The sequence below is a fragment of the Corvus cornix genome, chromosome 22 (genome assembly GCF_000738735.6).
Source record: "Corvus cornix cornix isolate S_Up_H32 chromosome 22, ASM73873v5, whole genome shotgun sequence".
Lineage (NCBI taxonomy): Eukaryota > Metazoa > Chordata > Aves > Passeriformes > Corvidae > Corvus > Corvus cornix.
In genome coordinates, this window is record NC_046351.1 from 1,556,169 (window position 1) to 1,582,070 (window position 25,902).

A 25,902-nucleotide genomic window follows, 5' to 3' on the forward strand; every position below is an offset into this window, starting at 1 on the left:
GGAACCTTGTTTTCCCTGGAAGCTGCTTGGATTTGGAGCTGGAATGAAGGGAGCTTCCCTTCCAGCCCAGAGGGGAATTGGGGGTGTCCTGTATCCCTTGGATCAATCCCAGAGGGGATTGGGGGTGTCCTGTATTCCTTGGGATCAATCCAGAGGGAATTGGGGGTGTCCTGTATTCCTTGGGATCAATCCAGAGGGAATTGGGGGTGCCCATATCCCTCTGGAATTAGGGTGCCTGTATCCTTGGGATCAATCCAGAGGGAATTGGGGTGCCTGTATCCCCTCTGGAATTAGGGTGCTTGTATCACTTGGGGTATCCTTCTGGATCAATCCAGAAGGCAGAGAGGTGCCTGTATCCCTTGGGATCAATCCAGAGGGAATTGGGGGTGCCCTGTATCCCTTGGGATGAGCCTTTGTTCTTCCAGCAGGGAGGGATCTGTGTGGGATAATTTGGAATGGTGTCAGGAGGATGCTCTGGCTCTGGTGGGAAGGGACACGAGGTTGAGATTCCAGCTGTTGGGAATCCATCCTGGCAGGCTGCATCTTTGGGATGCAATCCCAGCTGGAAATCATCCAGGGATTTATTCCAGAGGTGCCCAGGGCTGCTCTCTGCCTTTCACTTGGGAGCTGGAGCCACTGGAGGGGAAAAAATGGCCTGGCTTGGAATTCTTGGAGCTGTCAGCGAGCCTGGGCTGCTCCCAGGATGTTGGTGTGGCTCTGCAGGGCAGCATTTCCAGCCCCAAAGCCGGAATATTCCCGAGATCCCAGGGATGCAGGCCCCTCCTGGTGTGCCAGCACAGCTCCTGTCCCCTGTGCCTGTGTCCAACAGGATTCTCCACCAGCCCAGGGCTCTGTGGGGAACTCTGGGAGCAGCCCTGGGATCAGGGAGTCCCAGGAGCAGCAGCTCCTGGAATGGTCGCTCCCGTTTTAATTGCCAGGGGGTGTTGGAGCTGCAGTTTGGAATTCACGGAATCCTGGGATGCTTTGGGTTGGAAAGAGCTTAAATCCCGTCCCATGGCAGGAACAGGGACACCTCCCACTGTCCCGGGTTAATCCAACCCGGCCTTGGGCACTTCCAGGGATCCAGGGGCAGCCACAGCTGCTCTGGGAATTCCATCCCAGCCAGGAATTCCTTCCCAATATCCCATCTAAGCCGTTCTTCTGTCACTTTGAAGCCATTCCCTGGGTCCTGTCCCTCCAGCCCTTGTCCCCAGTCCCTCTGCAGCTCTCCTGGAGCCCCATTAACCACAGGCCTGGGCCCCAGGGTGCATCACCGTGTCCCGCAGCCGTAGGGAGGAGGAGGAGGAGAAGATCCAGCAGGCAGGAATTGTGCAGCAAGATTGATTTATTTAATTATTTTACAAACCCTTTTATAGGCTTTTTTCTTCATAATCTATTTGAACTAAGGATCAGCCCCCCTTGGGGTGATTGGCTAAAATCCTAAAAAATCCATTGTCAAAATATTTTTCTACTATACCGTAAACAAGACTTTCCAAGGTTGCAGGTGGCTTGGGTGTTTACATTCCCTGCTGCCTCTTCTGTGAGAGAGAAAAGTCTCTCACGGACTTAGAAAATAGCAAGAAAATCCTCGCTAGCAGCATTTTTGTATCTACAGAGCCCCTTTAGGCCCTGCCAGGGGCTCGGAGGTGTCCCTGCATCCTTCCCTTCTCCAGGTGAACATTCCCAGCTCTCCCAGCCCCTGGATCAGTCCGGTGGCTCTGACCATTCCCTGTTTTCCCGTAGATCCCAACGGCTGCAGTTCGATGTGTCCTCTCCCAACGGGATCCTGCTTTTCCCGGGAGACCAGCAAGATGATCACGACGTACGGTGAGCGATGCCAGGGCCTGCAGCTGCCCTGGAGGCATCCATGGACACACCCTGGATACCCTGGGAGCTGCTGGAAGCTCAGGGTGGGCAGGGAAAAACCAGGGAAACAGGGAAGGAGTTGGCAGCCCCAGGGGACAGGGAGAAACATTCCCGTCCTCGGCGTTGCCTGTTCCCACGTGGGATTGGGTTCTGCCGTGGTTCCTAGGAAAGTCATGGAATGTTTGGGTTGGAAGAGACTGTAAATATGCATGGGCAGGGTTCCACTGTGCTGGGTTGTTCCTTGGACACTTCCAGGGATGTGGAATTCTCTGGGAATTCCAGCCCAGCCAGGGATCACTTCCCAATATCCCATCTGATCCAAAGTTGTGCTGGAGAATTCCAGGATGGTTTGGGTTGGGAGGATCTTAAATCCCATCCACTTCCAATCCCAACACCTTCCACTATCCCAGATTATCCCAACCTGGCTTTGGGCACTTCCAGGGATCCAGGGGCAGCCACAGCTTCTCTGGGAATTCCATCCCAGCCCTCACCACCCTCACAGGGAGGAATTTTTTCCCCAAATCCATCTGAATTTCCCATTTTTCAGCTTAAGGCTGTTCCCCCTTATCCTGCAGAGCCTGACTTTTCCCTGGCCATAAATCCTTGGAACCTTCACCCACTCCTCACTCCCCTTTCACTTCCCTGCCCCCTGAAGGAGAGGAACCCTGGGAAGAAGGGTTGGGATGCAGCCACTGGAATCCCAACTCCGCCTCCATCACGGGGAGGAATTTTTTTCCAAAAAACCCATTTTTCCCCCCCAAATTTCCCATCTTTCCGCTTAAGTCCATTCCCCCTTACCCTGCAGAGCCTGACTTTTCCCTGGAACCAGGCCCTGAACCCTCCCTTGGGGCTAAATCCTCACAACCTCCCCGCACCCTGGAGGGAGGGGATCCCAGGAACGCGGGTTGGGATGCGGCCGCTGGAATGCTGACCCCGCTCCCGTCCCGGTGCGCGCAGGGAATCGCATCCTGACGCTGGGAGAGGTCCCGAAGGATCAGGTCTACGCCCTGAAGCTGAAGGGAATCTCCATCTGCTTCTCCATGCTGAAGGCGGCGCTCAGCGGCAGCTACGTCAACTTCGGCGTCTTCCGCCTCTACGGGGACGACGCCCTGGACAACGCCCTGCAAACCTTCATCAAACTGCTGCTCTCCATCCCCCACAGCGACCTCCTGGTGAGCTCCCCAGGGACTGGGAGATTCCCAGGGATTGGGAGCTTCCGAGGGATTGGGAGATTCCCAGGGATTGGGAGCATCCCCAGGGATTGGGAGATTCCCCAGGGATTGGGAGATTCCCAGGGATTGGGAGATTCCCAGGGATTGGGAGCTTCCTGAGGGATTGGGAGATTCCCCAGGGATTGGGAGATTCCCAGGGATTGGGAGCTTCCCGAGGGATTGGGAGATTCCCAGGGATTGGGAGCATCCCCAGGGATTGGGAGCATCCCAAGGGATTGGGAGATTCCCCAGGGATTGGGAGATTCCCGAGGGATTGGGAGATTCCCCAGGGATTGGGAGCTTCCTGAGGGATTGGGAGCTTTCCGAGGGATTGGGAGATTCCCAGGGATTGGGAGCTTCCTGAGGGATTGGGAGCTTTCCAAGGGATTGGGAGATTCCCAGGGATTGGGAGCACCCAGAATGGAGCTTTCCAAGGATTGGGAGCTCCCCAGGGATTGGGAGATTCCCGAGGGATTGGAGCATCCCCAGGGATTGGAGCATCCCAAGGGATTGGGAGCTCCCCCAGGGATTGGGAGCATCCCAGGGATTGGGAGCTTCCCCAGGGACTGGGAGCATCCCGAGGGATTGGGAGCTCCCCTAGGGATTGGGAGCATCCCGAGGGATTGGGAGCTTCCCGAGGGATTGGGAGATTCCCAGGGATTGGGAGCATCCCGAGGGATTGGGAGCTTCCCGAGGGATTGGGAGATTCCCAGGGATTGGGAGCATCCCAAGGTGTCGTGGTTTGGTCCGAAATACTCATTACTGTTTATCTTCTGTGAGATAAGAATTAGGAGAAAAAAAGAGCCACCAAACTTGAAAGAATAGAAAAGAAGTTATGAACAGACCTAAAAGAGGGGAAAAAAAATTACACCACACCTTCAGAACTCTCCTCCTCCCCCCACCTTCCTCCCTTCTCCCACTGACAATGCAAAAAGACAGCCCTGGAGATGTTCAGTCTGTTACCACTTCCATAAAAACCTTGTTCAGTCCAGTTAGAAAGAGAAGTCTCTTCTTGCTCGTGCTATGAAAACATTATCACAACGAGACAGCCGCCCACTTCCAAATATTGTTCAGTCTATTTAGGAAGAGGAGTCTCTCTGCCTGCGTGTGAGTCCCTTCCCCCGACTCGCAGCTTCTCCCACAACTGCTCTTGAGGGTCCACTCTTGAAGGTTTTGGGGGTACAGTTTTAAGGTTGAGCCGTTCAGAAATAAAAGTTCTCTTCACCCATTCCTGGAGCATTTCACCTCTAAGAACAGAGGCCCTTCTCCTTCCCTGGGAGCAAAGGGTCTTCCTCATCTTCATCTCTAGGACTATCTCTGGGAGCATCTCTAGGAGCTGAGGTTTTCTCCTTTCCCATTTGGAGCCAAAGTCCTCATCTGGTCCATCTCTCCCTGTCCAAACTTCTCATGGAATTACAGCGGCGTCAGCATCTGCCTATCTCAGCGCAGGTGCTTTTGCTCACGAGTTGAACACTCCACCCCCCAGATCATCATGGAATTACCACGGGATACTCTGATATATCAACAGCTTCACAACAGAATTCAGCTTTAAGCATCTCCTCTCTCTCTTCCCTCAGGTTTTCAGCTCTTCACAGCAATAAAAGGGTCAATCTCACCTCGGCCTTGCAGCCGGAATGTGGCTTATGCCAGTGGAAGGGGGGGGCATTCCGAGCCACTCTGGCTACCACAGCCCTGCTGGGGGGTCATCCTGGAGCCGTGGCCTGGCCTGGCCTGAGCCGGGCCCACTGGGCCCGCTGGCCCCCACTCGGGCCCTGCAGCCACCTGTCCCAGCGCTGGAACCGAGAGAGAGCTGGGGGGGTTTGTCTATTCTTAAGCGTGGATCACAGAGGTGATCACAACTTTACGTGGCTCAGAGAATTGTCCATGTTCAAACTGGCCACTGATAGGTTCTGTCAGGTCATACAGGAAGAACATCACTTCTGAGACTCGGCTTGCTGTCCTATGACACGAGGTGAGGTGACACCGAGCCGTGCCCTAAATCAAGTCCCTCCTGATGGGAGAGAATTTACTGAAATCCTTGCAAGGAGTTTCAAAGATAAACCAGACTTTTCCTGGAGTTTCAATGCTTCCAGAGAGTTCTTTATTGAGTCTTATCAGAGGAACAGAGCCACCAGCGTGACCCAGGTACAGCATGGAAGGAAGGAAAGTAGGAATGAGTCCAATTATCAAGATTTACACAGCCTTCTAAAGATATTTTAACCAATAGTTACTAAAAACGTGCATTATTTTTACTTTCCTACCCGTTATTCAGTAACACGGGCAGGAACTGCGGAATTCTCTATCCAATCATCCCAAACCACTTTTACTGCAGAACGTGGAGTGGTAGAAGAAGGAGAAGAAGGTTTAGAGAACAACAACAATCCTCCACTTGGATCTTTTTTACTCTCATCTCTTTACTACAAAGAGAAGCCCAAAACCTCTAAATTTCCACCCTGTGCCAATCTCCCATCGTCGTCCATCACCTCATTCCCACCTCTGCATTTTCCAGTTCTTGTCTGACTGTTGCTAATTTTTTCCAAGGTTTGAAGCTAAACAGCGTTGTTCAGGGGGGTAAAAACCCTTAAAAACAGGCAGAGAAATATTCTCGGCACTCTGGGTTCCTACACCGAGGGATTGGGAGCATCCCGAGGGATTGGGAGCATCCCAGGAAAGGCTGGAGCATGAACAGGGAATGCAGAGATTGCAGGGATGGAGGGATTTGTGATGCGGGGTCTGGCTGATGCTTGGAGAGGCACCACAGAAATAATTCCCAGGATTTCTCTTGGGATGGGTTTTAAATCTCATCCCATTCCCACCTGCTGTGGGTGAGGGTTGGAAAGGCATCGTGCAAATAATTCCCAGGATTTTGGTTGGGATGGGTTTTAAATCCCATCCCATTCCCTCCCCCCCTGCCTTGGATGCCTCCCACTATCCCAGGTTATCCCTTGGACACTTCCAGGGAGGGGGCATCTCTAGGGAAATCCATTCCAGCCTCTCACCACCCTCCCAGCCAGGAATTCCTTCCCAATATCCCACCTAAATCTCCCCTTTTCCACTGGGAAGCCATTCCCTGGGTGCTGCTCCCTCCATCCCTCGTCCCAAATCCCTCTCCAGCTCTCCTGGAGCTCCTTTATCCAAACCCCGCATCCTGGAGCGAGGTTTGTGCTTCCCTGCGGGCTGGGATCTCCATGGAACTCTGCTCCCAAACCCTGTCACTCCCATCAGCACAATCCTGCCTGGAAAAGCAATTCCAAGGAATAATTCCTGTCATCATTCCAAAATCAAGGAGAGAGGGCAGCAAGTTTTCCTCCCAATCCTTATTACCGGGATGTGAAGGGATTTGTGCCACCTCTGGCTGCATCCAGCACTTTCCTGGTTTAATTTCTTGGGATATTTATATGGCCAGAGCTGGAAACACAGAGCTCTGGAGCTGGGAACCCTTTGGAAAAATCCAGGAGTGCTGGGAGATGGGGAAGGTGTGTGGCCCTTCCTCAGGGTGATTTTTGGGAATTCAGAGAGCCCATCCTGTCCCCAGGAAAACAAACAGCGGGAAAAACGATTGGATAGAGCAGCACTGGGAGCATCATGGAATGGTTTGTTGGGAGAGAAGAAAAGGTGGGAAATCCGTTGGAATATTCTGGGAAGAGAGGTTGATTTGTTCTTCCCATGACATTCATCAGCACATTCCAGGGGATTCACAAGAGGCTGGATTTAGGAATCCAAGGTGCTTCCACAAGTCCTTAAAACTGGATTTTTCCCTCCTTTTCCCACAGGATTATCCCAAGCTCAGCCAGTCCTACTATTCCCTGCTGGAAGTTCTCACCCAGGACCACATGAACTTCATCGCCAGCCTGGAGCCCCACGTGATCATGTACATCCTGTCCTCCATCTCCGAGGGGCTCACGGCGCTCGGTAACTCCTGCTGCTCTCCCGGGGCCCTCAGGGATTCGGGTTGGAAGTGGGAGGAGATTCCGGTGCTCTGAGTGGAGAGTTTGAGGTCAAACATCAAACTGGGAGAGCAGGTGGGGGAATTCCATCTCTGGGAAAAGCTGGAATTGTGGAGAAGGAGAGGTTGGAGCGGTGACCCCAGCGCTGATCCTTCCAAACGGAACCATTTGTAGGATCAGGGAATCCTGGAAGGGTTTGGGCTGGGGGGGCCTTAAAGCCCATCCAGTTCCAATCCCAGGGACTCCTTCCACGATCCCAGGGTGCTCCAAGCTGGCCTTGGACACTTCCAGGGATGAAGCAGCCACGGATTTTCCTCTGGGAATTCCATCCCAGCCAGGAATTCCTTCCCAAAATCCCATCCATCCCTGCCCTCTGGCATTCCGTGTATCCCATCCCTATAAACAACCTCTCTCCCTTTTAATTCCACCTCCCTTCAGGCCACAGTTAAACCCCTCCAGCCTGAACATTCCAGGCTGAACATTCCCAATTCTCCCAGACTTTTCTTCACCCTCCTCTCAGGGAGGAACTCGGGCTGATCCCTGGACAAACAAACACCAACAACCCCAACAACTCCAACAAACCCCAACAACCCCAACAACCCCAACAAACCCCAACAAACCCCAACAAACCCAACAAACCCAACAACCCCAACAACTCCAACAAACACCAACAAACCCAACAAACCCCAACAAACCCCAAAACCCCAACAACTCCAACAAACCCCAACAAACCCCAACAAACCCCAACAAACCCCAACAAACCCCAACAAACCCCAACAACCCCAACAAACACCAACAACCCCAACAAACCCCAACAAACCCCAACAAACATCAACAACTCCAACAACTCCCAACAAACCCCAACAAACCCCAACAAACACCAACAACCCCAACAAACCCCAACAAACACCAACAACCCCAACAAACACCAACGACCCAAATAAACCCCAACAAACCCCAACAAACACCAACGACCCAAATAAACCCCAACAACCACCAACAAACACCAACAAACACCAACAAACCCCAACAAACACCAACAACTCCAACAAACCCCAACAAACCCCAACAAACACCCAACAACCCCAACAAACACCAACGACCCCAATAAACGCCGACGCTTCCCGGGCGCTTTTCCAGCAGCATCCCAACCTGGGGATTTTCCCTGTTCCCACAGACACCATGGTTTGCACGGGCTGCTGCTCCTGCCTGGACCACATCGTCACTTATCTCTTCAAGCAACTGTCCCGCAGCACCAAGAAGAGAACGACGCCGCTGGCCCAGGAGAGCGACCGCTTCCTGCACATCATGCAGCAGCACCCGGAGATGATCCAGCAGGTAGCGCCCCAATTCCCGGGAAAAGCTGGCATTTCAGCGCGCGCCAAGCCTGCCTCTTCCCTGCTCTGCAGCAAGGAAGTGTTTGCTGGGAGAAACGGGAGAAGCAGGGAGTTGGTTTTTGGGATGAACGCGAGAAAAAGGGAGTTGGTTTTTGGGATGAACAGGAGAAACAGGGAGTTGGTTTTTGGGATGAACAGGAGAAACAGGGAGTTGTTTTCTGGGATAAACAGGGAGTTGTTTTCTGGGATAAACGGGAGAAACGGATTGGATTTTGGGATAAACGGGAGAAAGAGGGAGTTGTTTTCTGGGATAAACGGGAGAAACAGGGAGCTGGTTTTTGGGATAAATGGGAGAAACAGGGAATTGGTTTTTGGGATAAACGGGAGAAACAGGGAGTTGTTTGCTGGGATAAACAGGAGAAACAGGGAGTTGTTTTCTGGGATAAACGGGAGAAACGGAGTTGGTTTTTGGGATAAACAGGGAGTTGTATTTCGGGATAAGCAGGGAGCTTTTTTTTTGGGATAAACAGTAGAAACAGGGAGTTGTTTTCTGGGATAAACGGGAGAAACAGGGAATCGTTTTTTGGGATAAACAGGGAGCTGTATTTTGGGATAAGCAGGGAGCTTTTTTTTTTGGGATAAACAGTAGAAACAGGGAGTTGTTTTCTGGGATAAACGGGAGAAACAGGGAGTTGTTTTCAGGGATAAACAGGAGAAACAGGGAATCGTTTTTTGGGATAAACAGGGAGTTGTTTTCTGGATAAACAGCATTTTTTGCCAGCATTCCACCTCTCCTCAGGTGCAATTCCAAGCCTTGCTCCAAGGTTTTGCTGATCCCAAGGAACAGCAGTTGGACTGCCCAAAAAACGGGCTTTTCCCTGGTTTTTTTTTTTAAGGGAATGCAGTTCTGGTGCTCTCCCCTGGTGCTCAGCATCGGCAGCACCATTCCCGTGTGGGAGCAGGGAGTTTTGTTCCCCCCTCGCCGGTGCATCCGGCTTTTTTTGGGATGCAGGCTGAGTTTTCTGAGGCTAAAAAGAGGAATCTCGTCTTCCAAGCCCAGGTTAGATCCTGGCTTCAGCCTGAGGTGGCTTGTGGAAGGAAACTCAGGGAAGGATGAGGAGATTCCCAAGGTATTTAAACGCCAGTTTAGGTGGAGATGGGGCAATATTGCCGTGGATGCCTTGGGATGTGTCAGGAATCACCACTCCAGCAGCTCCCAGCACCTCAGGAAAGCCTCCAGCAGTTCATGGAGGCTCCAGATCCTCCTCTTGTCCCTGACGTGGCCTTGGCAGTGCTGGGCAGGTGGTTGGATCCGTGGAATCATGGAATGGCTTGGGCGGGAGAGACCTGAAATATCCCATCCCACCCCCTGGGAATCTTCTGCTATCCCAGGCTGCTCCAGCGTGGCCTTGGACACTTCCAGGGATGGGGCAGCCACAGCTTTTCCTTTGGGAATTCCATCCCAGCCCCTCCCCACCCTCCAGGGAAGGATTTTTCCCGATATCCCACCCTCTTATGAAGTCACTCCCCTGTCCTGTCCCTCCAGCCTGAATTCCCTGATTCCCAGTGCTCAGAGCTCTGTTCCAGGAGCATCCCAGGTGATTCCCAGCTCCCAGGGCAGGGAGGGAGCTGGGATGGGATGGGATGGGATGGGATGGGATGGGATGGGATGGGATGGGATGGGATGGGATGGGATGGGATGGAAGGGCTGCCTTTAACCCTCCTTTCCCTATCCCAGATGCTCTCGACGGTGCTGAACATCATCATCTTCGAGGACTGCAGGAACCAGTGGTCCATGTCCCGGCCTCTGCTCGGCCTCATCCTGCTCAACGAGAAGGTAACGGATCCATCCCAGCTGGAAAGGGCTTGGCTGAGGCAGGAGAACATTCCCAGGGAAGCCTTGGAATGATCCCGTGGCCAGGAAGGGTCTCAGCTTTCCTTGGAGCTGAGGAATCCAATGAAATCCATTCAGAAGCTGGGATATTCCCTCCTTATTCCCAACATCCTGGGTGGTTTGTGCTCTATCCCAAAGCCAAGGTCCATGTCCCAGCCTCTGCTCAACGAGCAGGTAAAGGATCCATCCCAGCTGGAAAAGGGCTTGGCTGAGGCAGGAGAACATTCCCAAACATTCCCAAGGAAGCCTTGGAGTGATCCCATGGCCAGGAGGGGTCACAGCTCTCCTTGGAGCTGAGGAGTCCAACTCCATCCTTTCAAAAGCTGGGATATTCCCTCCTTATTCCCAACATCCTGGGGCTGTGTGCTCCATCCCAAAGCCATTCCAGCTTGGCTGAGGCAGGAGAACATTCCCAAACATTCCCAGGGAAGCCTTGGAGTGATGCTGTGGCTGGGAAAGGTCACAGCCCTCCTTGGAGCTGCGGAGTCCCAACTCCATCCATTCATCCACCCACGTTCCCTCCTTATTCCCACCATCCTGGGGAGTGGGTGCTCTATCCCAAAGCTGGGAATTAACCCTTCCTTGTCCTGCTTTCCCAGTATTTCTCGGACCTGAGGAACAGCATCGTGAACAGCCAGCCCCCGGAGAAGCAGCAGGCCATGCACCTCTGCTTCGAGAACCTCATGGAGGGCATCGAGCGCAACCTGCTCACCAAGAACAGGGACAGGTCAGTGCCAGCCGCTCCTCCCGCCAGGAAAACCTGGAATGGGCGCCTTCCCGTGGGACTGCCTCGGGGTCGGGCTCCTGGCATGGTTTGGGTGGGAAGGGAGTTGAAATATCCGTGGGTAGGGACACGTTCTGCGATCCCAGGCTGCTCCAGCCTGGCTTTGGGCACTTCCAGGGATCCAGGGGCAGCCACAGCTGCTCTGGGAATTCCATCCCAGCCCCTCGCCACCCTCCCAGCCAGCAATTCCTTCCCAATATCCCCATTCCAGTTTGCAACTTCCCATGGGATTTCTTCATGGATTCATGCCTGGAATCATGGAATGGTTTGGGTTAGGAGGGACCTTAAATCCCATCCAGGGACACCTTCCACTATCCCAGAGTGCTCCAACCTGGCCTTGGACACTTGCAGCGATCCAGGAGCAGCCACAGCTTTTCCTCTGGGAATCCCATCCCCACCCTCCCGGGGGGAGGAATTCCTTCCAGATATCCCCATTCCAATAAGAAACTTCCCATGTGCTGGACCCCCATCCCTGATGGGCTTTAAAAACCCCACGGCCACAACACCCAGGGGGTCACTGCCAGGTTTTGGGTAGGACCCCACACCCTGTGAGAGCTTCTGGAATGATGGAATCTCCCTTCCCACCCGTCCAGGTTCACCCAGAACCTGTCGGCGTTCCGGCGGGAGGTCAACGACTCCATGAAGAACTCGAGCTACGGCGTCAACAGCAACGACATGATGAGCTGACACCTCCCGCCGGCAGCTTCTCCTTCTCCTGGCCCCGAGGGCTCCCTTTTTCCCGAGGAAAGAATCCAGGGCGTTCCCAAATCCCCGCCCTTCCCCAGGGCTGGAGCCCTTCCCCAGGGCTGGAGCGCGGCCGGACCCCGAGGGAGGAGGGAGCAGCAGGTTGAGCTCACCTGGGCAGGTGTTTTCCATTGGAAGGGCATCATCCAGGTGCAGGAATTCCAAGGTTTTTCTCTCTCTCTCTCTCTCTCTCTCTCCCAGGCTGGAATGTGGAATTGCTCTGCTGCAAAGCCTGCCTTGTATAAAACATGTACATTTTTTCATAACATTTTGGAACAAGGTTTATATTGAGTTTCAGAAAAAGGAGACAAAAAAAAGAAAAAAAAAAAAAAAACAACAAAAAAGAGGACACAAAAAAACTGCAAAAAAAATTTAAAAAAAAAAATCACCCAAAAATTAAAAAAAAAAAATCACAAAAAAAATCACAAAAAAAAAAACCCCACACAAAAACCAAAATGATGATTTAAAAAAAAAACAAAAAAAAAGCCAACAAAATGACAAAAAAAACCACAAAAAACAAAGTGTGATTGGAATTTTTACAGAGTCCTGGTGCACCCAGTGCTGGTGTGAGGGTTGTGAATGCGAGTGAGGAAAGCGTGGCCTGAAGCTTTACTGGGCGAGGGGGTGGCTGTGTGAAAGTGCAGAGATCTATTTAGTGACATGAGCTGTAGAGAGAAGCAAAAACTCAAACAAAACAAACAAAAAAAAATAACAAAAAACCAACAAAAAAATTAAAAAACAGCGACGACGACGAAAGAAAAAACACCACAAAAAAAAAAAAAAAAACAAAAAAAAAAAAAAAAAAAAGGCATTGTAAAATTCCAAATGTATATTTTTTCTTATTAAGCCCCCCCTCGAAATCACAATTTCCCGGTCCCGTCTCGCCCTCGTTATTGGGAACTCGAAGCCATGACGTGACCCCTCCGTTCGTGCTTGCTCGTGGGTGTCCCTCCTGTCCCCTCTGTAGCAGTAGCCCCTCCCAGGGCCCTCCTTTCCTCCTTTTCCTCCTCCTTTCCCATCTCTTTTTCCCGTTTTTCCCGGGCTGGAGCAGGAGCTGGCGGCAGCACAGGGGCCTCCTCCTCCTCCTCCTCCTCCTCCTCCTCCTCCTCCTCCTCCTCCTCGGGTTCTTCCCAAGGTTTGCCCAGCAGGAAGCGTCGAGCAGCCCTTGGGAACGAGTCCATTTCTTCTCTTGAGTCACCCCAAGCGATGTTTGGGATATCCACGGATGGAAAACCGACGGATCTGAGGGATCTGAGGGGGAGGGAACCCCTTTGCCTTGTATTTCCCCACTATTGTTGCTGCTAGTCGTGTGCATCCTCTTGCTCAGCTCTCCCCACAGACACTCGGGCCTTTTAGGGCTTCAGTTTCTCTTCCCAGACACCAATTAAACTCTTCTAATTAATTTTTTTTTAAATTTTATTTTGATTTTAATTTTATTTTGGATTTTGTTTTGGTTGGGTTTTTTTTTTTTTTTTTTAGGTTTGTTTTCTTCTTTTTCTTTTCCTCTGGCGATTGTGTGTTGGGTCCTTTTCCGCGTGAGCAGATGCTGGTTGACTTGTAAGGGTGTTTGCTGCAAACAGTGTAAGCATTGTGACTGCAAATAAAACTCAATGGTTTCTACTGACACGGCTCTGGCTGCACCCCGAGATTCCCCCTGCACCCCAAAACTCAGCTCGGAACCCCGAGAGTCACCCCAGAGCCGTGAGAGTCCCCCCAGAACCCTGAGAGACCCCCACAACTGTGAGAGAACCCCCAGAACCTCAATATTCATCCCAGAACCCTGAGAGAACCCCCAGAGCTGTGAGGGACCCCCCAGAACCGTGAGGGACCCCCCAGAACTATGAGAGAAACCCCAGAGCCCCAAGATTCACCCCAGAGCCCTGAGATTCACCCTAGAACCCTGAGAGTCCCCCCAAAACCGTGAGAGACCCCCCAGAACCCCAAGATTCATCCCAGAACCCTGAGAGTCCCCCTAGAACTGTGAGAGAACCCCCAGAACTGTGAGAGAACCCCAAGATTCGCCCCAGAACTGTGAGAGTCCCCCCAGGACCGTAAGGGAACCCCCAGAACCGTGAGAGTCTCCCCCCAGAACCCCAAGATTCATCCCAGAACCCTGAGATTGACCCCAGAGTCCTGAGAGACCCCCCAGAACCATGAGGGAACCCCCAGAACCCCAAGATTCACCCCAGAGCCCTGAGAGACCCCCCCAGAACCCCGAGATTCCTCCCATCATCTTCAGAGTCCTCTCTGCACCTCCAGATTCACCCCAGAACCCTGAGAGCACCCCCAGAACCCCAAAATTCACCCCAGAACCCTGAGTTCCTTCTCAGAACCCCAAGTTCACCCCTACACCCTGAGATTCACCCCAGAACCCTGAGATTCCGCCCCCCGGCCCCCAAGGTCTTGCCCTGCACCCCGAGATCTCCCCCCAGAACCCCAAGACCTTCCTCAGCACCCCAAGTTTTCCTCCAGAACCCCAAGATCTCTAAACCGAGTTCTCCCCATGATTTCTCCCTGCACCCCGAGATCTCCCCCTGAGCTCTCCCTCTTCACCCCAAGATCCCCCCAACACCCCCAGCCCTCTCCTGCAGGGTGACTTTTCCCAATCAAATCCCCAAATCCCCAAAATCTGATTTCGTTTGGGGTGGGGGTGGATGATCCTCGAGCCCCGAGCGGAGCGAGCAAAGCTCCAACCAAAACCCACCTGGATTTGGCCCCAATTCCTGGAAGTTTTCCCCCATTTTAGGGAACAACCTCCCCATCCCTGCGAGCAGCTGGGGGGTACAGGAGAGGGGGGACACCCCAGGGAACCCCCAAACCCCACAGGGATTGGGATTTTCAAACAGGGATCCCAACACCGGGATTGGGATTTCCAAACGTTTATTTACAGTCGGAGCTGGAGGAGCAGGAGCAGCTCCAGCCCCTCCGTCCTTCCAGAGCCTTCCCAGCCTGGGAACGATCCCGGAGCGGGGCTGGGGGCTCCTGCTCCCCTCGAATCGAGCCTGGGGGCTCCTGCCCACCTCATCCCGGCCCAGCTTCCCAATCCTCATCCCGATTTTCCCTCCGAAGCCGCCGGCTCCCTGGCGCTGCTGTAAACCTCGTCATTCCAGCCTTCCCTGTTCCGGGCGATCTCGATGGCGAAAAACTGGATCCTGGTGGCTGAAAAAGCAGGAAAGGGATCGACTCCAAGGAAATCTATGGATTTGGGATCCCCTACAGCTCTCTCACCCCGTTTCCCACCGAAGATGGTGTTTTCCTCCGTGTATTCCCGCCGGGAATCCAGCCGGAGCAGCGTCCCGTAGTTGAAATCCTCCACCACGCCCTCGAAGTGGAGGCAGAACGGGCGCCACTTCTGGGATGGGGGGGGAAGAGTAAAAACACCCTCAGCACCCCCAAAATCCCGGGAAAAGGGGGGAAAAAATCCCGCTGAGACCCCCCCCGAGCCCCCCACCCACCGCCTTGGCCGGCTCCGATTTCAGGTCCTCGGGGTCCAGGACGTCGACGCGCAGGTCCCGGAAGGTTTTGCGGAATTCCTCGTAGATCCGGTCGTCCACCTTGGTGAGGCTCAGGAATTTGGGGTCCACGGAGGAGATGAGCTGCGCGGGGGGAGAGGGGGGGTGCAGGGTCAGCTGGGGCCCCCCTAAAAGCTCCCCCCCCAAAGCACTCGGAGCCCCCAGACTCACGTTGAAGTAGACCTGGGCGTGCTGATGAGCCTTCATGGCCCAGGCCAGCTCCACGCGGGGCTGCGGGGCCGGACACGGATCAGGGACAGCTGGGACCCCCCCTCTGGGGACAAATCTCCCCTTGGGGGGGTCCCTCCTCCCATTTGGGGGACCCTCTCCCCCTTTTTGGGGGTTTTCTTCCCCCCTTCATGGGGCTTTTCATCCTCTTGGGGTTCCTCTCCTCCCGTTCCGGGGGGATTTTCTTCCTTTTGGGATTTTGCTCCTCTCGGGGGACAAGGCTGGGACCCCCCTGCCATGACTGAGACCCCCAAAACCGGGACCCCCAAAGCTGGAACGCCCCTCCCAGGACCGGGATATCCCCCTGAGGACTGGGACTCCCCAGGAATGGAATTCCCCAAATCTGACACCCCCCAGGACAGGGACCCCCAAAAGTTGGAACCCCCCCCCAAATCTGACACCCCCCAGGACAGGGACCCCAAAAGTTGGAAGCCCCCCAAATCTGACACCCCAGGACAGGGACCCCAAAAGTTGGAACCCCCCCCAAATCTGACACCCCTCCCAGGACAGGGACCCCAAAAGTTGGAACCCCCCCCAAATCTGACACCCCTCCCAGGACAGGGACCCCAAAAAGTTGGAACCCCCCCCAAATCTGACACCCCTCCCAGGACAGGGACCCCAAAAAGTTGGAACCCTCCCCAAATCTGACACCCCCAGGACAGGGACCCCAAAAGTTGGAACCCTCCCAAGTCTGGGACCCCTCTGCGAGGACAGGGACCCCCAAATCTGTGACACCCCCAAATCTGTGACTCCCTCCCAGTCTGTGACCCCTCCCAGTAAGGCCCCCCAGTCCCCCCAGTCCCCCCAGTCCCACTCACGTCGTTGCCGAAGGACTCCGCGGGCAGCGCCAGCGCCTGAGCGGCCGCCGCGGCCTCGCCGGGGCCCTGCGGGGGACACGGAGCTGCCACAGCGGGGGGACACGGCCCCCATGGCCCCCCCAGGGTCACACGGGGTCACCCACGGCCCCCCGGTCCCCCCCGGGGCCCCCCGGTCTCACCAGCCCCGCCAGCCCCGCCAGCCCCGCCGCCGCCATCGCTGCCGGAAGAGGAGCGGCGGCTCCGCCCACGGGGACGGGGAGGGACAAGGAGGGGACACGGGGGGACACGGGGGCAGGAGGACAGGAGGGATCGGGGGGACACGGGGGGGACACGAGGGGGACACGAGGGGGACACGGGGGGCAGGAGGACACGGGGGGGACACGGGGGGGACACGAGGGATGGGGGACACGGGGGGACACGGGGGGACACGGGGGGCAGGAGGGGGACACGAGGGGACACGAGGGGACACGGGGTACAGCGAGGACACGAGGGGTCGGGGGACACGGGGGGGACACGGGGGCAGGAGGACAGGAGGGATCGGGGGGACACGGAGAGCGCAGGACACGGGGGAATGGGAGTTATGGGGGGACACGGGGGGGCGCAGGGACACGGGGGGAACATCGAGGGACACGGGACAACGCGGGGGGACGTGGGGGGACACGCGGGACGGGGGACACGAGGGGACACGCAGAACCGGTGTGTGATGGGACACGCGGGCGGGGGACACGAGGACAGGGAGGGGACACGGGGGGACATCGAGGGACACAGGACAACGCGGGGGACGTGGAGGGACACGGGGTACAGGAGGACACGAGGGATCGGGGGGACACGGGGGGGACACGGGGGGACGGGGGGGGACACGGGGCAGGGGGACAGGAGGATCGGGGGGACACGGACGAGCGCAGGGACACGGGGGAATGGAGTTATGGGGGGACGCGGGAGGCGTAGGGACACGTGGGACATCGAGGGACACGGGACAACGCGGGGGGACGTGGGGGGACACGCGGGACGGAGGGACACGGGGGACATCGGGGGACACACAGGGCGAGGGGGACACGCGGGGTGGGGCCACCAGGATGTCACAACACGGTGACCTGTGACACATCGGGGAGGAGGGGGCTCATTAGCACCCACAGCTGGGGGGTAATTAACTAATTACCTGCTTAATTGGCGACTGGGGGGTGGGTGGGGTCCCTGTGCCCCTATAAGTGCCCGCTGTGGGGTGGCCGTGCTGTCTTCGGGGTTCCCCTTGGGCTGAGAATTGAGGCGCTTTTTTAGGGTGAGCCTTTTGGGGAGGGGGGACTGGGGGTGCTGCAGGTTGGGGGAGGGGGTCCCACAGCTCTGCGTGTCCCCCCCAGGCTGTGACACCCCCGAGCCATGTCCCTCACGGACAGCACCGACAGCAGGTCCGAGAAACCCGTGTCCATCCTTTGGGGTGAGTGCCACGAGCCCCACACCCCGGTAGGGCTGGGGGGGTGCTCCGGGGTGCCCCCCCCTGCCCGGGACACCCCCAATGCCATGGATTTGTCCCCTCCTGGTGCCCGCAGGGTGCGAGCTGAGCAGCGGGAGGAGCTCCTACACCTTCCAGGTGCCCGAGGAATGGCACTGCGAGCAGCAGCTGGTCCTGCGCACGGTGCGTGACCCCAAAAAACGCTCGGGAGGGGGTGAAGGGGGGATTGTTCTTCTCGCTGTCCAGGGGAGATATCCCGGGATGAATTCCACGTGGGAGAGATCGGAGCAGGCAGGGAGGGGGATGATTGTACCCCCCCCCCCCCCCCCCCAGCTCCCCAAATTCCTGGGATTTATGGAGGTCCTGGGGGGAATCTTCTTCCCGCAGTTTGGGGGATGAATCCTACGGGGTGGAGATCGCGGCTGAGGACGGATTGCTCTCACCCCGCTGCCCCCCAAAGGATCCCACAAAGGGGTACCTGGGTGGGATTTTCCCCTCAGTCCCTCAGGGAGGTGGCCTGGGGTGAATTCCGTGTGGTGAGGGATGAGCAGGGGGATGCCCACACCCCGCTGCCCCTCTGCCCCAAAAATCCCCGGGAGTCCTGGGCGAGCAGTACCTGGGTTTTGGGGGGGGTCCTGAGGGGATTTCCTGATTTCCTTTCCCCTCGAGATCTGCCTGGGGGAGACGGCCCGCGATGAATTCCACGTGGTGGAGGTGGTGGCCGAGGACGGGGACAGCCGGACCCCGGTGCCCCTGGCCACGCTGAAGCCGTCGGTGCTGCCCACGGTGAGTGCCTGGGGAGGGGGTTTCTGCCCCCCCTGGGGAGGGGGTTTCTGCCAGGAGCTGTTCCCATTCCCGTTTTCTAGGCCATGCTGGCCGGACTGGAACTGACCCCCCCGGTGACCTTCCACCTCCGAGCCGGCTCCGGCCCCGTCTATGTCAGCGGCCAGCACGTGTCCAGTGAGTATCGGGGTCCCCCCACCCCGTGACCCCCCACCCCCAGCGGGGTCTGGGGGCTCAGCCAGGCTCTCCCGCAGTGCTGACCCTGAGCTCGGATGAGGAGGACGAGGAGGAGGAGGAGGAAGAAGAGGAAGCAGCAGAAGAGACCCCCAAGAAGCCCCCCAAGGGCTCGAGTGTCCGGAAGGGCAGCGCTGCCAAGGTCAGCACCCCGCGGGTGGGGTCAGGAGTGGGGAGGGGTCCCTGTGCCACGGGGAAAGGGGGCAAGGACCCCAAACCCCTCTCTGTTAAGGGGATGAGCCGTGGCCTTCATCCCTCGGGGAGGAAGAGTCCCCATCCCACATCTCCCTCCCTCTCTCTCTCCCGTAGAAAAGGAAGCTGGAAAAGGAGGATGAGCTGTGAGTATGGAGGGAGAAGCTGGAGCAGGGGATCTCCCACTGCCGGCACCCCTAATCCCAACCCTCCACTTCTCTCCCAGCAGGAACAGCCTCGCCCCTGAGGATCCCCTTCCCAGCAAGGTAGGAGCTGCTTGGGGTGTCCCCCTGCATCCCGTTCTCCCACGGGATAACACAGGACTGGCGGCTCCGGGGCAGGGAAAGGGGTCGGTGTGTGATGAGCAGCAGCTGCTGGACCCAAAAATGGGGGAGAAACGCGGGTTTGGGGCCCCCAGGCTGGGGGGGGGGGGGTCCCCACGTTCAGCCTCCTCCCCGTTCTTGCAGGGACGCGGAGCCGGCCGGGGCAGGAAGCACCAAAGAAATAACGGGAATTCCGTCAGAGCCCGGCCCGGGCAGGAAAGCACCAAAGAAATAACGGGAATTCCGTCAGAGCCCGGCCGGTGAGGATTGGGATGCGGAGCCCGGCTCCCTACGGAGCTGGGAGGGACCCGGGGGTGCCCCCAGTGCGGGGCTGGGGCGGCTCCGTCCCCACGGCGTGGTCATCCCGGGATCCCCGCGGGTAAAATCCTTTTTCTCCTTCCCTTCCAGGTGCCGGGATTCCTGGAAGCAGCAGCCGCTGGGAGTGGTGGTGGCGTTCCCCAAATAAAGCACATTTTGCACTCCTGGCTCCCCGTGCTGGCGCTGGGGGGGCTGTGGGAGCATCCCCCACCCTGGATGGAGCTGCTGGAAGCCGCTTCCCTGGATTTGGGGCGCCGGAGGCTGCCCCTCACCCGTGGGGTGCTGTGGATAGGGGACAAAGGGGGATTAGGGAGCAGCGGGGAGAGGATTGGATCCCGTGGACCTGGCCTTGGCACCGGGATTTGGGGAGGGCCCGGACCCCCCCGGGTGCCCCTGTATCCTAAGGGGGGGCTCCCAGAGGGAACCTGACCCCCGCTATGGGGCTGCTCCAGGTGTGGGGCGGGGATGGGACAGTTCAGGGAGGTTAATCCCGCTCTGCACCCACCCGGGATGGGGCTGAGGAGCTGCTGGGATGGGAACGGGGGGCACAGGGCCGTTTCTGTCCTCCAGGGCCACCGCGGGAGCTGTGACAGGCAGCGCTGTCCCTCCCGCCTGTCCTCACCCCGCAGGGGCTGTTTGCACAGCGGGGCCCCCCCGGGAGGTGCTGACAGCGCCCGGGCCCCCCGCCCCACACCGGGGGCACATCCCGGGGGCGATGACGGCCCCACATCCATCAATCATCCCCCGTGGATGGGGGGGGCGGAGGCGCAGCCCCCAGGGCTGCTGAGCCCCCCCCAGGATGGGGGTGGGAGGGGATCCCAGATCTGGGGGCTGCCCCGTTTGGGGGGGGGGGTTGGGCTGAATTCCTGGCCCGGGAGGTGTGGAGGCAGCGGGGGGGTTAATTTGGGTTGTTTTCATGGGATCGCCCCCCCCCCCCACCCTCCTGTGGATGGGGGGTGGATCCCTGCTGCTCCCCCTCCTGCCTTTCCCACGGCGCCTGGGGGAAACTGAGGCACGAGTGAAGGCAGGTGAGTTCTGAACTGACCCCCCCGGTGCGGTTTGACCCCTCAGGGGTTCCCCAGCTCCCCGCCGGGGTCTTTATCGGGCGTTTAGCACCTCCCTGGCCCAGCAAACGGTGCCTGGGGGGGGGTCCCCGACCTCCCCCTGCGGGATGGGAAGAGGAGGGGGGGCTCCCCAGAGCCCCCCAGCGCTGGAGCAGCGGGTGAGACCCCGCTGTGCTGGGTGAGGCACCTGATGATGAGGCGGTGACAAAACCCCTCTGTCCCCTCGGCCTGCTGCCCTCACCGTGTCCCCGCGGCTTGGGGCGGGGGGAGATGGGGACCCCCAAGCCGAGCCCACCTCCGCCGTCCCCTCCTCCTGCCCCATCCCACCCTCTCCCTCCCGGGCCACCTCCAGCCCCTCCCTGCGGGGCTCTCCCCACCTTTAAGCCGCCCCCGCCGCCCGTGTCCCCCCTCGGGGCCGGCACGGCGAGGGCTCCATGGAGCGGGGGGGCTGCGGGCACCGCCCTGCCCGGGGGCACCGGGCCCAGCGCGGGCGGCTGATGGGGAGGGGGCGCAGGGGACAGGATGGCGCTGGATGTCCCCCGGGCGTAGGACGAGCAGCCCCCAGGGCCCGAGGAAGAAGAAGAAGAGGAGGAAGAGGAGGAGAAGCCCCCAGCCCCGCTGCCTCCCCCATGAGCCGTCGCTGCTCCGGAGCCTTGGGCATCGCACGTGGGCTCGGCGCATCCCGGGATTCACCCGCTCGTCCCCTCGGCCGCCCCGAGAAGGAGGGGACCGGAGCATTCCCAGGGAAGCGGGGCTGGCTGTGGCCGGCGGTGGCCGGGGGGCTTCGAGCAGCGCCATGCAGCCCCTGACCCTGCAGAACCTCTCCATGTAAGCGCCGAGCTCCCGCTGCGGCTCGCGGGGGTGTCCCCGGGTTGTTCTTGGCTTTCTCCCGGGGTGGGGGGGAAGGAGAAACCACCCAAAACTCGCCGGTTTTCCCTTTTTTCCGCAGATGTTTCCAGCTGCTCATGTTCTCCTGTCAGACCCAGGTAGGTGCGGGGGCTTTGCTGACCCCGGGGTGGGCGAAGGCTGCGTTCGGTGACCCCCTGAGCTGATCCTTCGCTTTTGGGGGGCGCCCGGTGCCCTGGGGTTTGGAATTTTCCCGGGAGTTCCCATCCCGAGTGGGGCCGAGCTCCGGGCAGGGCGGGATGCAGGGATGGTGCCCGTGGGGTCGTGTCCCCACCGGAGGTGTTTGTGACCTCGAGGGGCTGCAGGAGGGGGTTCAGTGATGGGGGTCACCCCCTCAGACCCCTCCGGAGGGTCGGGATGAGGCCGGCAGGGACCCCAGCCCAGCGAGGGACGCGTTTCCCGCAGCCCCGCTCGGGCAGGGCCGTGCCAGCTCCGTCACCCTCGAGCTGCCGGACACTGCCCGGGCTCGCCCCGAGGGGATTAACGGGGTCTGGACCCCGCCAGCGGGGGGGTGCGAGGTTGGACACCCCCTCCCCTCTCCCCAAACCCTCTGGGGCTGCTCCGACCCTTTTTTTTTTTTTTTTTTTTTTTTTTTTTTTGTGAGCTTTAGAAAAGCAGCAGCTTTTAAAATCCACTGTTCCATATCAGCACCCTCTGCTCCAGCGCCCGAACAAAACCCCCGGGGCTGCGGCCCCCGCGGCATTAAAACATCCTCGGGACCTTTTTTTCTTTCTTTTCGCCTCTTTTTTTCCCCCCTTCCCAAGGTAAATGCTTTTATTTCTTTGGAAATGAGAGGGGAAGGGAAGCGCCTTTGATGGGGAGGGGCCGCTTCCCCCCCCCCGCAATCCCAATCCCATCCCACCTCCCCCGGCCAACCCCAAAGGCTTTAAAGCGGATCCCGGCAGGAAATGAGTCCCCGGGAACACACAAAGGTGGTGGGGAGGGATTTGCGGGGGGCGGGCCGTGCCCCCCCACCCTCCCAGGGCTGGATACCCTCGTGCATTCCCACCCAGCGAGGCGATTCCGCAGCCTGGGAATGCGGGAGGCGGGTCCTGACCCACCCCCCCCAGGGCGATGCTGCGCACCCCAAACTGAGCCCTGGGACCCCAAACGTCCCCCTCTGGCAGCAGGAGATGCCACCCCTGGTTCTCATCCCCTGCCCACGGCCCCTTTCAGAGCTGGTTTTGGGGTCGGGGTCTCTCAGGTGCTGCCCCAAAGCCCCGGGATTAAGCCGAGTTTTCCCTTGGGATGTTCTGGTTGGAATCCGGAGCGGGGCAGGGGCTGCCCACCCCAAATCCCCCTCCTCACCTGCCCTAATCAGCTCCGCTTTTCCCTCCAACATCCCTCATTTAGGAAAAGCCACGGAGCTGTTCCGGGATCCCCGCGGCGTTTATCCCGTTCCCAGGGTGGATTGGGAACGGGTGGCTCCTCTCCTGGGATTTAGGGCATCTGCTCCTGGGATCTGGGGGGTGATTTAGGGCGCCTCACCCCCCGTGAGGGACCCGCTGGGTGTTTCACCAGCTCAGCTCCCGCTTCCCAGCGTGTCCCTCATTCCTGCTGAGCACCCGGGGATGGGAGGGGAGAATCCTTCCCGACATCCCGCTTCTGCTTGGAATTCAGGGAACGCTCTTTGCCTCTCCCAAAGCCTTCCCTGCTCCAAGGGAAGGCGACTGCGACCCTCAAAGGAGGTGCCACGACCCCTCCGAGCCCATTCCCACCCATCCCTTCCCTTTGCCATCCCAAAACGAATTGATTTGATTTTTCCCTTTGTAAACAAAGGGGGAGAACCAACCGTCTCCTAATTTTAACCAGTACGTGAGGGACCAGGGGGCCATGACGGACCAGCTGAGCCGGCGCCAGATCCGGGAGTACCAACTCTACAGCCGGACCAGCGGCAAGCACGTCCAGGTCCACGGAAAAAGGATCACGGCCACCGCCGAGGACGGGAACAAATTCGGTGAGGCTCCCTCCTGACGCCGCAGCAGCGAATTCCTCTCAGCCTCCTGGCAGAGGTTTCCCGGGATTTTTAGCTGTCCTGCTCCGACGGAGCCGCTTTCCTCCTGACCCGGCTGCGCAGGAGCCGGGAAGAGCCCTGGGCAGGGAAAGGGACGGGTCAGGACCCCCTCACCCAACCCCACACCCCCACCGTGCATCCCCCTCCCCTGGTACCTCTTTTCCCGGGTTCTTCCTCAGGGATCGCAGGCTCTGGCTGCGGGACAGGGGTTTGGGATCCCGGCGCTGCCAACACCCCGCCCGTGGTGCTCAGGGAAAGGCTGGGAATCACCTGGGAAGCGGCTCTTCCCAAAGAGCTCCGTGGTGTGTGGAGGAATTCCGGCTCCAGGTGGTTTTATACCCAAAAATCGCCTCAAAAAAAATCATCCTCCGGTGAGAGCGCAGCTGCGAAGAGCCAGCCCTGACCTCAAAAATTCCCAAATTGTGGATTTCTCTGGCTCTGTGAAGTATTTATAACCCCTACACTTAGGGCTTGTGCTTTCCAATCCCTTCCCGGAGACGGGCAAACAACCTTTCCCTGAGGAAAATCGCCTGATCCCGGCATCCTCCTCCTAAATACCCATAGGTGGTGGGCAGAGTCCACCTGGGACAGATCCCTTCCCGCTTTTCCCACCTTTCCCGAGGGGTTTTCTATGCTGAGGGGCCATCACAGCCCCACAAACAGCCCGAAGCTTCGGGAAAGGCTTTTCCCAGCGCTGAGTCACGGCCTTTCCAGGGCTTTCCCTGGATTCTCCCGGCCGCGGATTTCCGTGCTGCTCCGGAGCTGGGAATGTTGTGGAGGGACCAATGAGGACGAGGATAATTAACCTGGCAGGTGCTGGGTTCGGTCTGGGCCTGGAAAACCCATGGAATTCCTGGAGAAATCCCTGAATTCCGACGGTTTGGATGTGCCGGAGGGGAAGGAAAGGGCTGTGCCTTCATCACCCGCCCGATTTGGGTTTCCACAAAGTCCCTTTGGCACCACGGATGGGGAAATTCCCTGGAAAAGGAAATTTTGCCCTCCTGGCCCGCTCGGAAGGATCCTGGAGGGATTTTTTTTTTTTTCCTCTTGGAAGGAAAAAAAAAAATCTCAGGAAGCTTCCTTGGAGGAGCCTGGGGCTGCCCTGCTGTGGAAGGGAGCAGCACAGGGGACAACTCCCGGTTTTCCCCAAAGAAACGACATTTCTTTCTCCGTGTCCAGCCCCTCTTTTTGGGAGATGGAGGCAGGGGGAAGGGCATGGGGGGATGGGGGGGCTGGGAGCCCCTCGGGGGGGTGTCCCAGCTCTCGTAGGACACGTCCCCTCCTCGCAGCCAAGCTGATCGTGGAGACGGACACGTTCGGAAGCCGCGTGCGGATCAAGGGGGCCGAGAGCGAGAAGTACATCTGCATGAGCAAGAGGGGGAAACTCATCGGGAAAGTGAGTCCTGGGCACCCCAGGCTCCCCCAGATCCCTGGAGCTCAGCCTGGGAACCCGGCCAGGCTGGTCCCTGGTCGCTTTGGGCACCTTTGGGGTGCTCTCCCTGAGCCCTTTTCCTCCGTCCTCCCTGTGCTGCTTGGGCCGGACACCACAAGGGGAGGATCCAGGGAGCTGCTCCTGGTGCACGGGGGTGGAATCCATAGGGAATGTGGTGGGGATGGGTTTTGGGGTGGCAGAGATGGGTTTGGGAGGCGGCAGGGGGCACAGATGAGCTGGGCTGTTTCAGAGATGGTGACAAAGATGATGCAGGGAGGGGCAGGGGTGGGCTGGAGGTGACACAGATGGGTTTTAGGGTGAAAAAGCCGGTTTTGGGGGGTGACAAAGATGGGCTTGGGTTGGTGTCAGGGGTGGACTGGGGGTGACAGATGAGCTGAGGGGTGTCAAGGATGGTGTCAAGGATGGTGGCAGAGCTGGGTTTTGGGGTGATAAAGATGGATTTGAGGCATGGCAGGGATGGTCTGGCTCATTCCAACCTCTCTCAAATCCCACCGCCGCCGGCCCTCAACCCCCTCTCTCCTCCTCCCGCAGCCCAACGGGAAGAGCAAGGACTGCATCTTCACCGAGATCGTGCTGGAGAACAACTACACGGCCTTCCAGAACGCGCGCTACGAGGGCTGGTACATGGCCTTCACCCGCCGGGGCCGGCCCCGCCGCGCCTCCCGCAGCCGCCAGAACCAGCGGGAGGCTCATTTCATCAAGCGCCTCTACCGGGGGCAGCTGCCCTTCCCCAACGCCGAGCGCCAGAAGCAGTTCGAGTTCGTGGGCTCCTCGTCCCCCACCCGCCGCTCCCGCCGCACCCGCGGTCCCCGCACGTAACCCCG

At 58.1% G+C, this 25,902-nt stretch overlaps 4 protein-coding genes across 5 annotated transcripts in view; 3 read left to right on the forward strand and 1 right to left on the reverse strand.

The window, feature by feature from the left end:
• Positions 1–12,117, forward strand: part of LOC120411130 — a 16,305-nt gene extending 4,188 nt beyond the window's left edge. Inside the window, 8 exon segments of the mRNA XM_039564153.1 lie at positions 1,630–1,795; positions 1,797–1,827; positions 2,824–3,038; positions 6,851–6,989; positions 8,202–8,362; positions 10,100–10,198; positions 10,855–10,982; positions 11,633–12,117. Of these exon segments, the coding sequence (XP_039420087.1) occupies positions 1,630–1,795; positions 1,797–1,827; positions 2,824–3,038; positions 6,851–6,989; positions 8,202–8,362; positions 10,100–10,198; positions 10,855–10,982; positions 11,633–11,726 (1,033 nt within the window). The 3' untranslated portion in view covers positions 11,727–12,117.
• Positions 12,118–14,646: 2,529 nt separating this feature from the next.
• LOC120411131 (protein PBDC1-like) lies at positions 14,647–16,556 on the reverse strand. The gene is made up of 6 exons (XM_039564154.1): positions 16,521–16,556; positions 16,342–16,407; positions 15,467–15,526; positions 15,239–15,379; positions 15,024–15,135; positions 14,647–14,942 (listed from the first exon to the last, which is right to left on the reverse strand). The coding sequence occupies exons 1-6, from the start codon at positions 16,554–16,556 to the stop codon at positions 14,830–14,832; spliced, it is 528 nt and encodes a 175-aa protein (XP_039420088.1). The 3' UTR covers positions 14,647–14,829.
• A 956-nt stretch (positions 16,557–17,512) lies between these two features.
• On the forward strand, positions 17,513–19,789 carry LOC120411132 (nucleoplasmin-like). The gene is made up of 10 exons (XM_039564155.1): positions 17,513–17,620; positions 17,700–17,776; positions 17,889–17,974; positions 18,461–18,577; positions 18,658–18,751; positions 18,829–18,950; positions 19,118–19,146; positions 19,230–19,266; positions 19,468–19,583; positions 19,732–19,789. Exons 2-10 carry the CDS (start codon positions 17,719–17,721, stop codon positions 19,787–19,789), a joined length of 717 nt encoding a protein of 238 aa, XP_039420089.1. The 5' UTR covers positions 17,513–17,620; positions 17,700–17,718.
• A 1,872-nt stretch (positions 19,790–21,661) lies between these two features.
• LOC120411176 (fibroblast growth factor 17) lies at positions 21,662–25,897 on the forward strand. 2 transcript variants are annotated; one of them, XM_039564442.1, is made up of 4 exons: positions 21,662–21,691; positions 23,391–23,568; positions 24,915–25,021; positions 25,610–25,897. In XM_039564442.1, exons 1-4 carry the CDS (start codon positions 21,671–21,673, stop codon positions 25,895–25,897), a joined length of 594 nt encoding a protein of 197 aa, XP_039420376.1. In that variant the 5' UTR covers positions 21,662–21,670. The 2 variants fall into 2 exon arrangements, with proteins under 2 accessions (XP_039420376.1, XP_039420377.1); XM_039564443.1 differs by having other exon boundaries at positions 23,424–23,568.
• Positions 25,898–25,902: the final 5 nt, after the last annotated feature.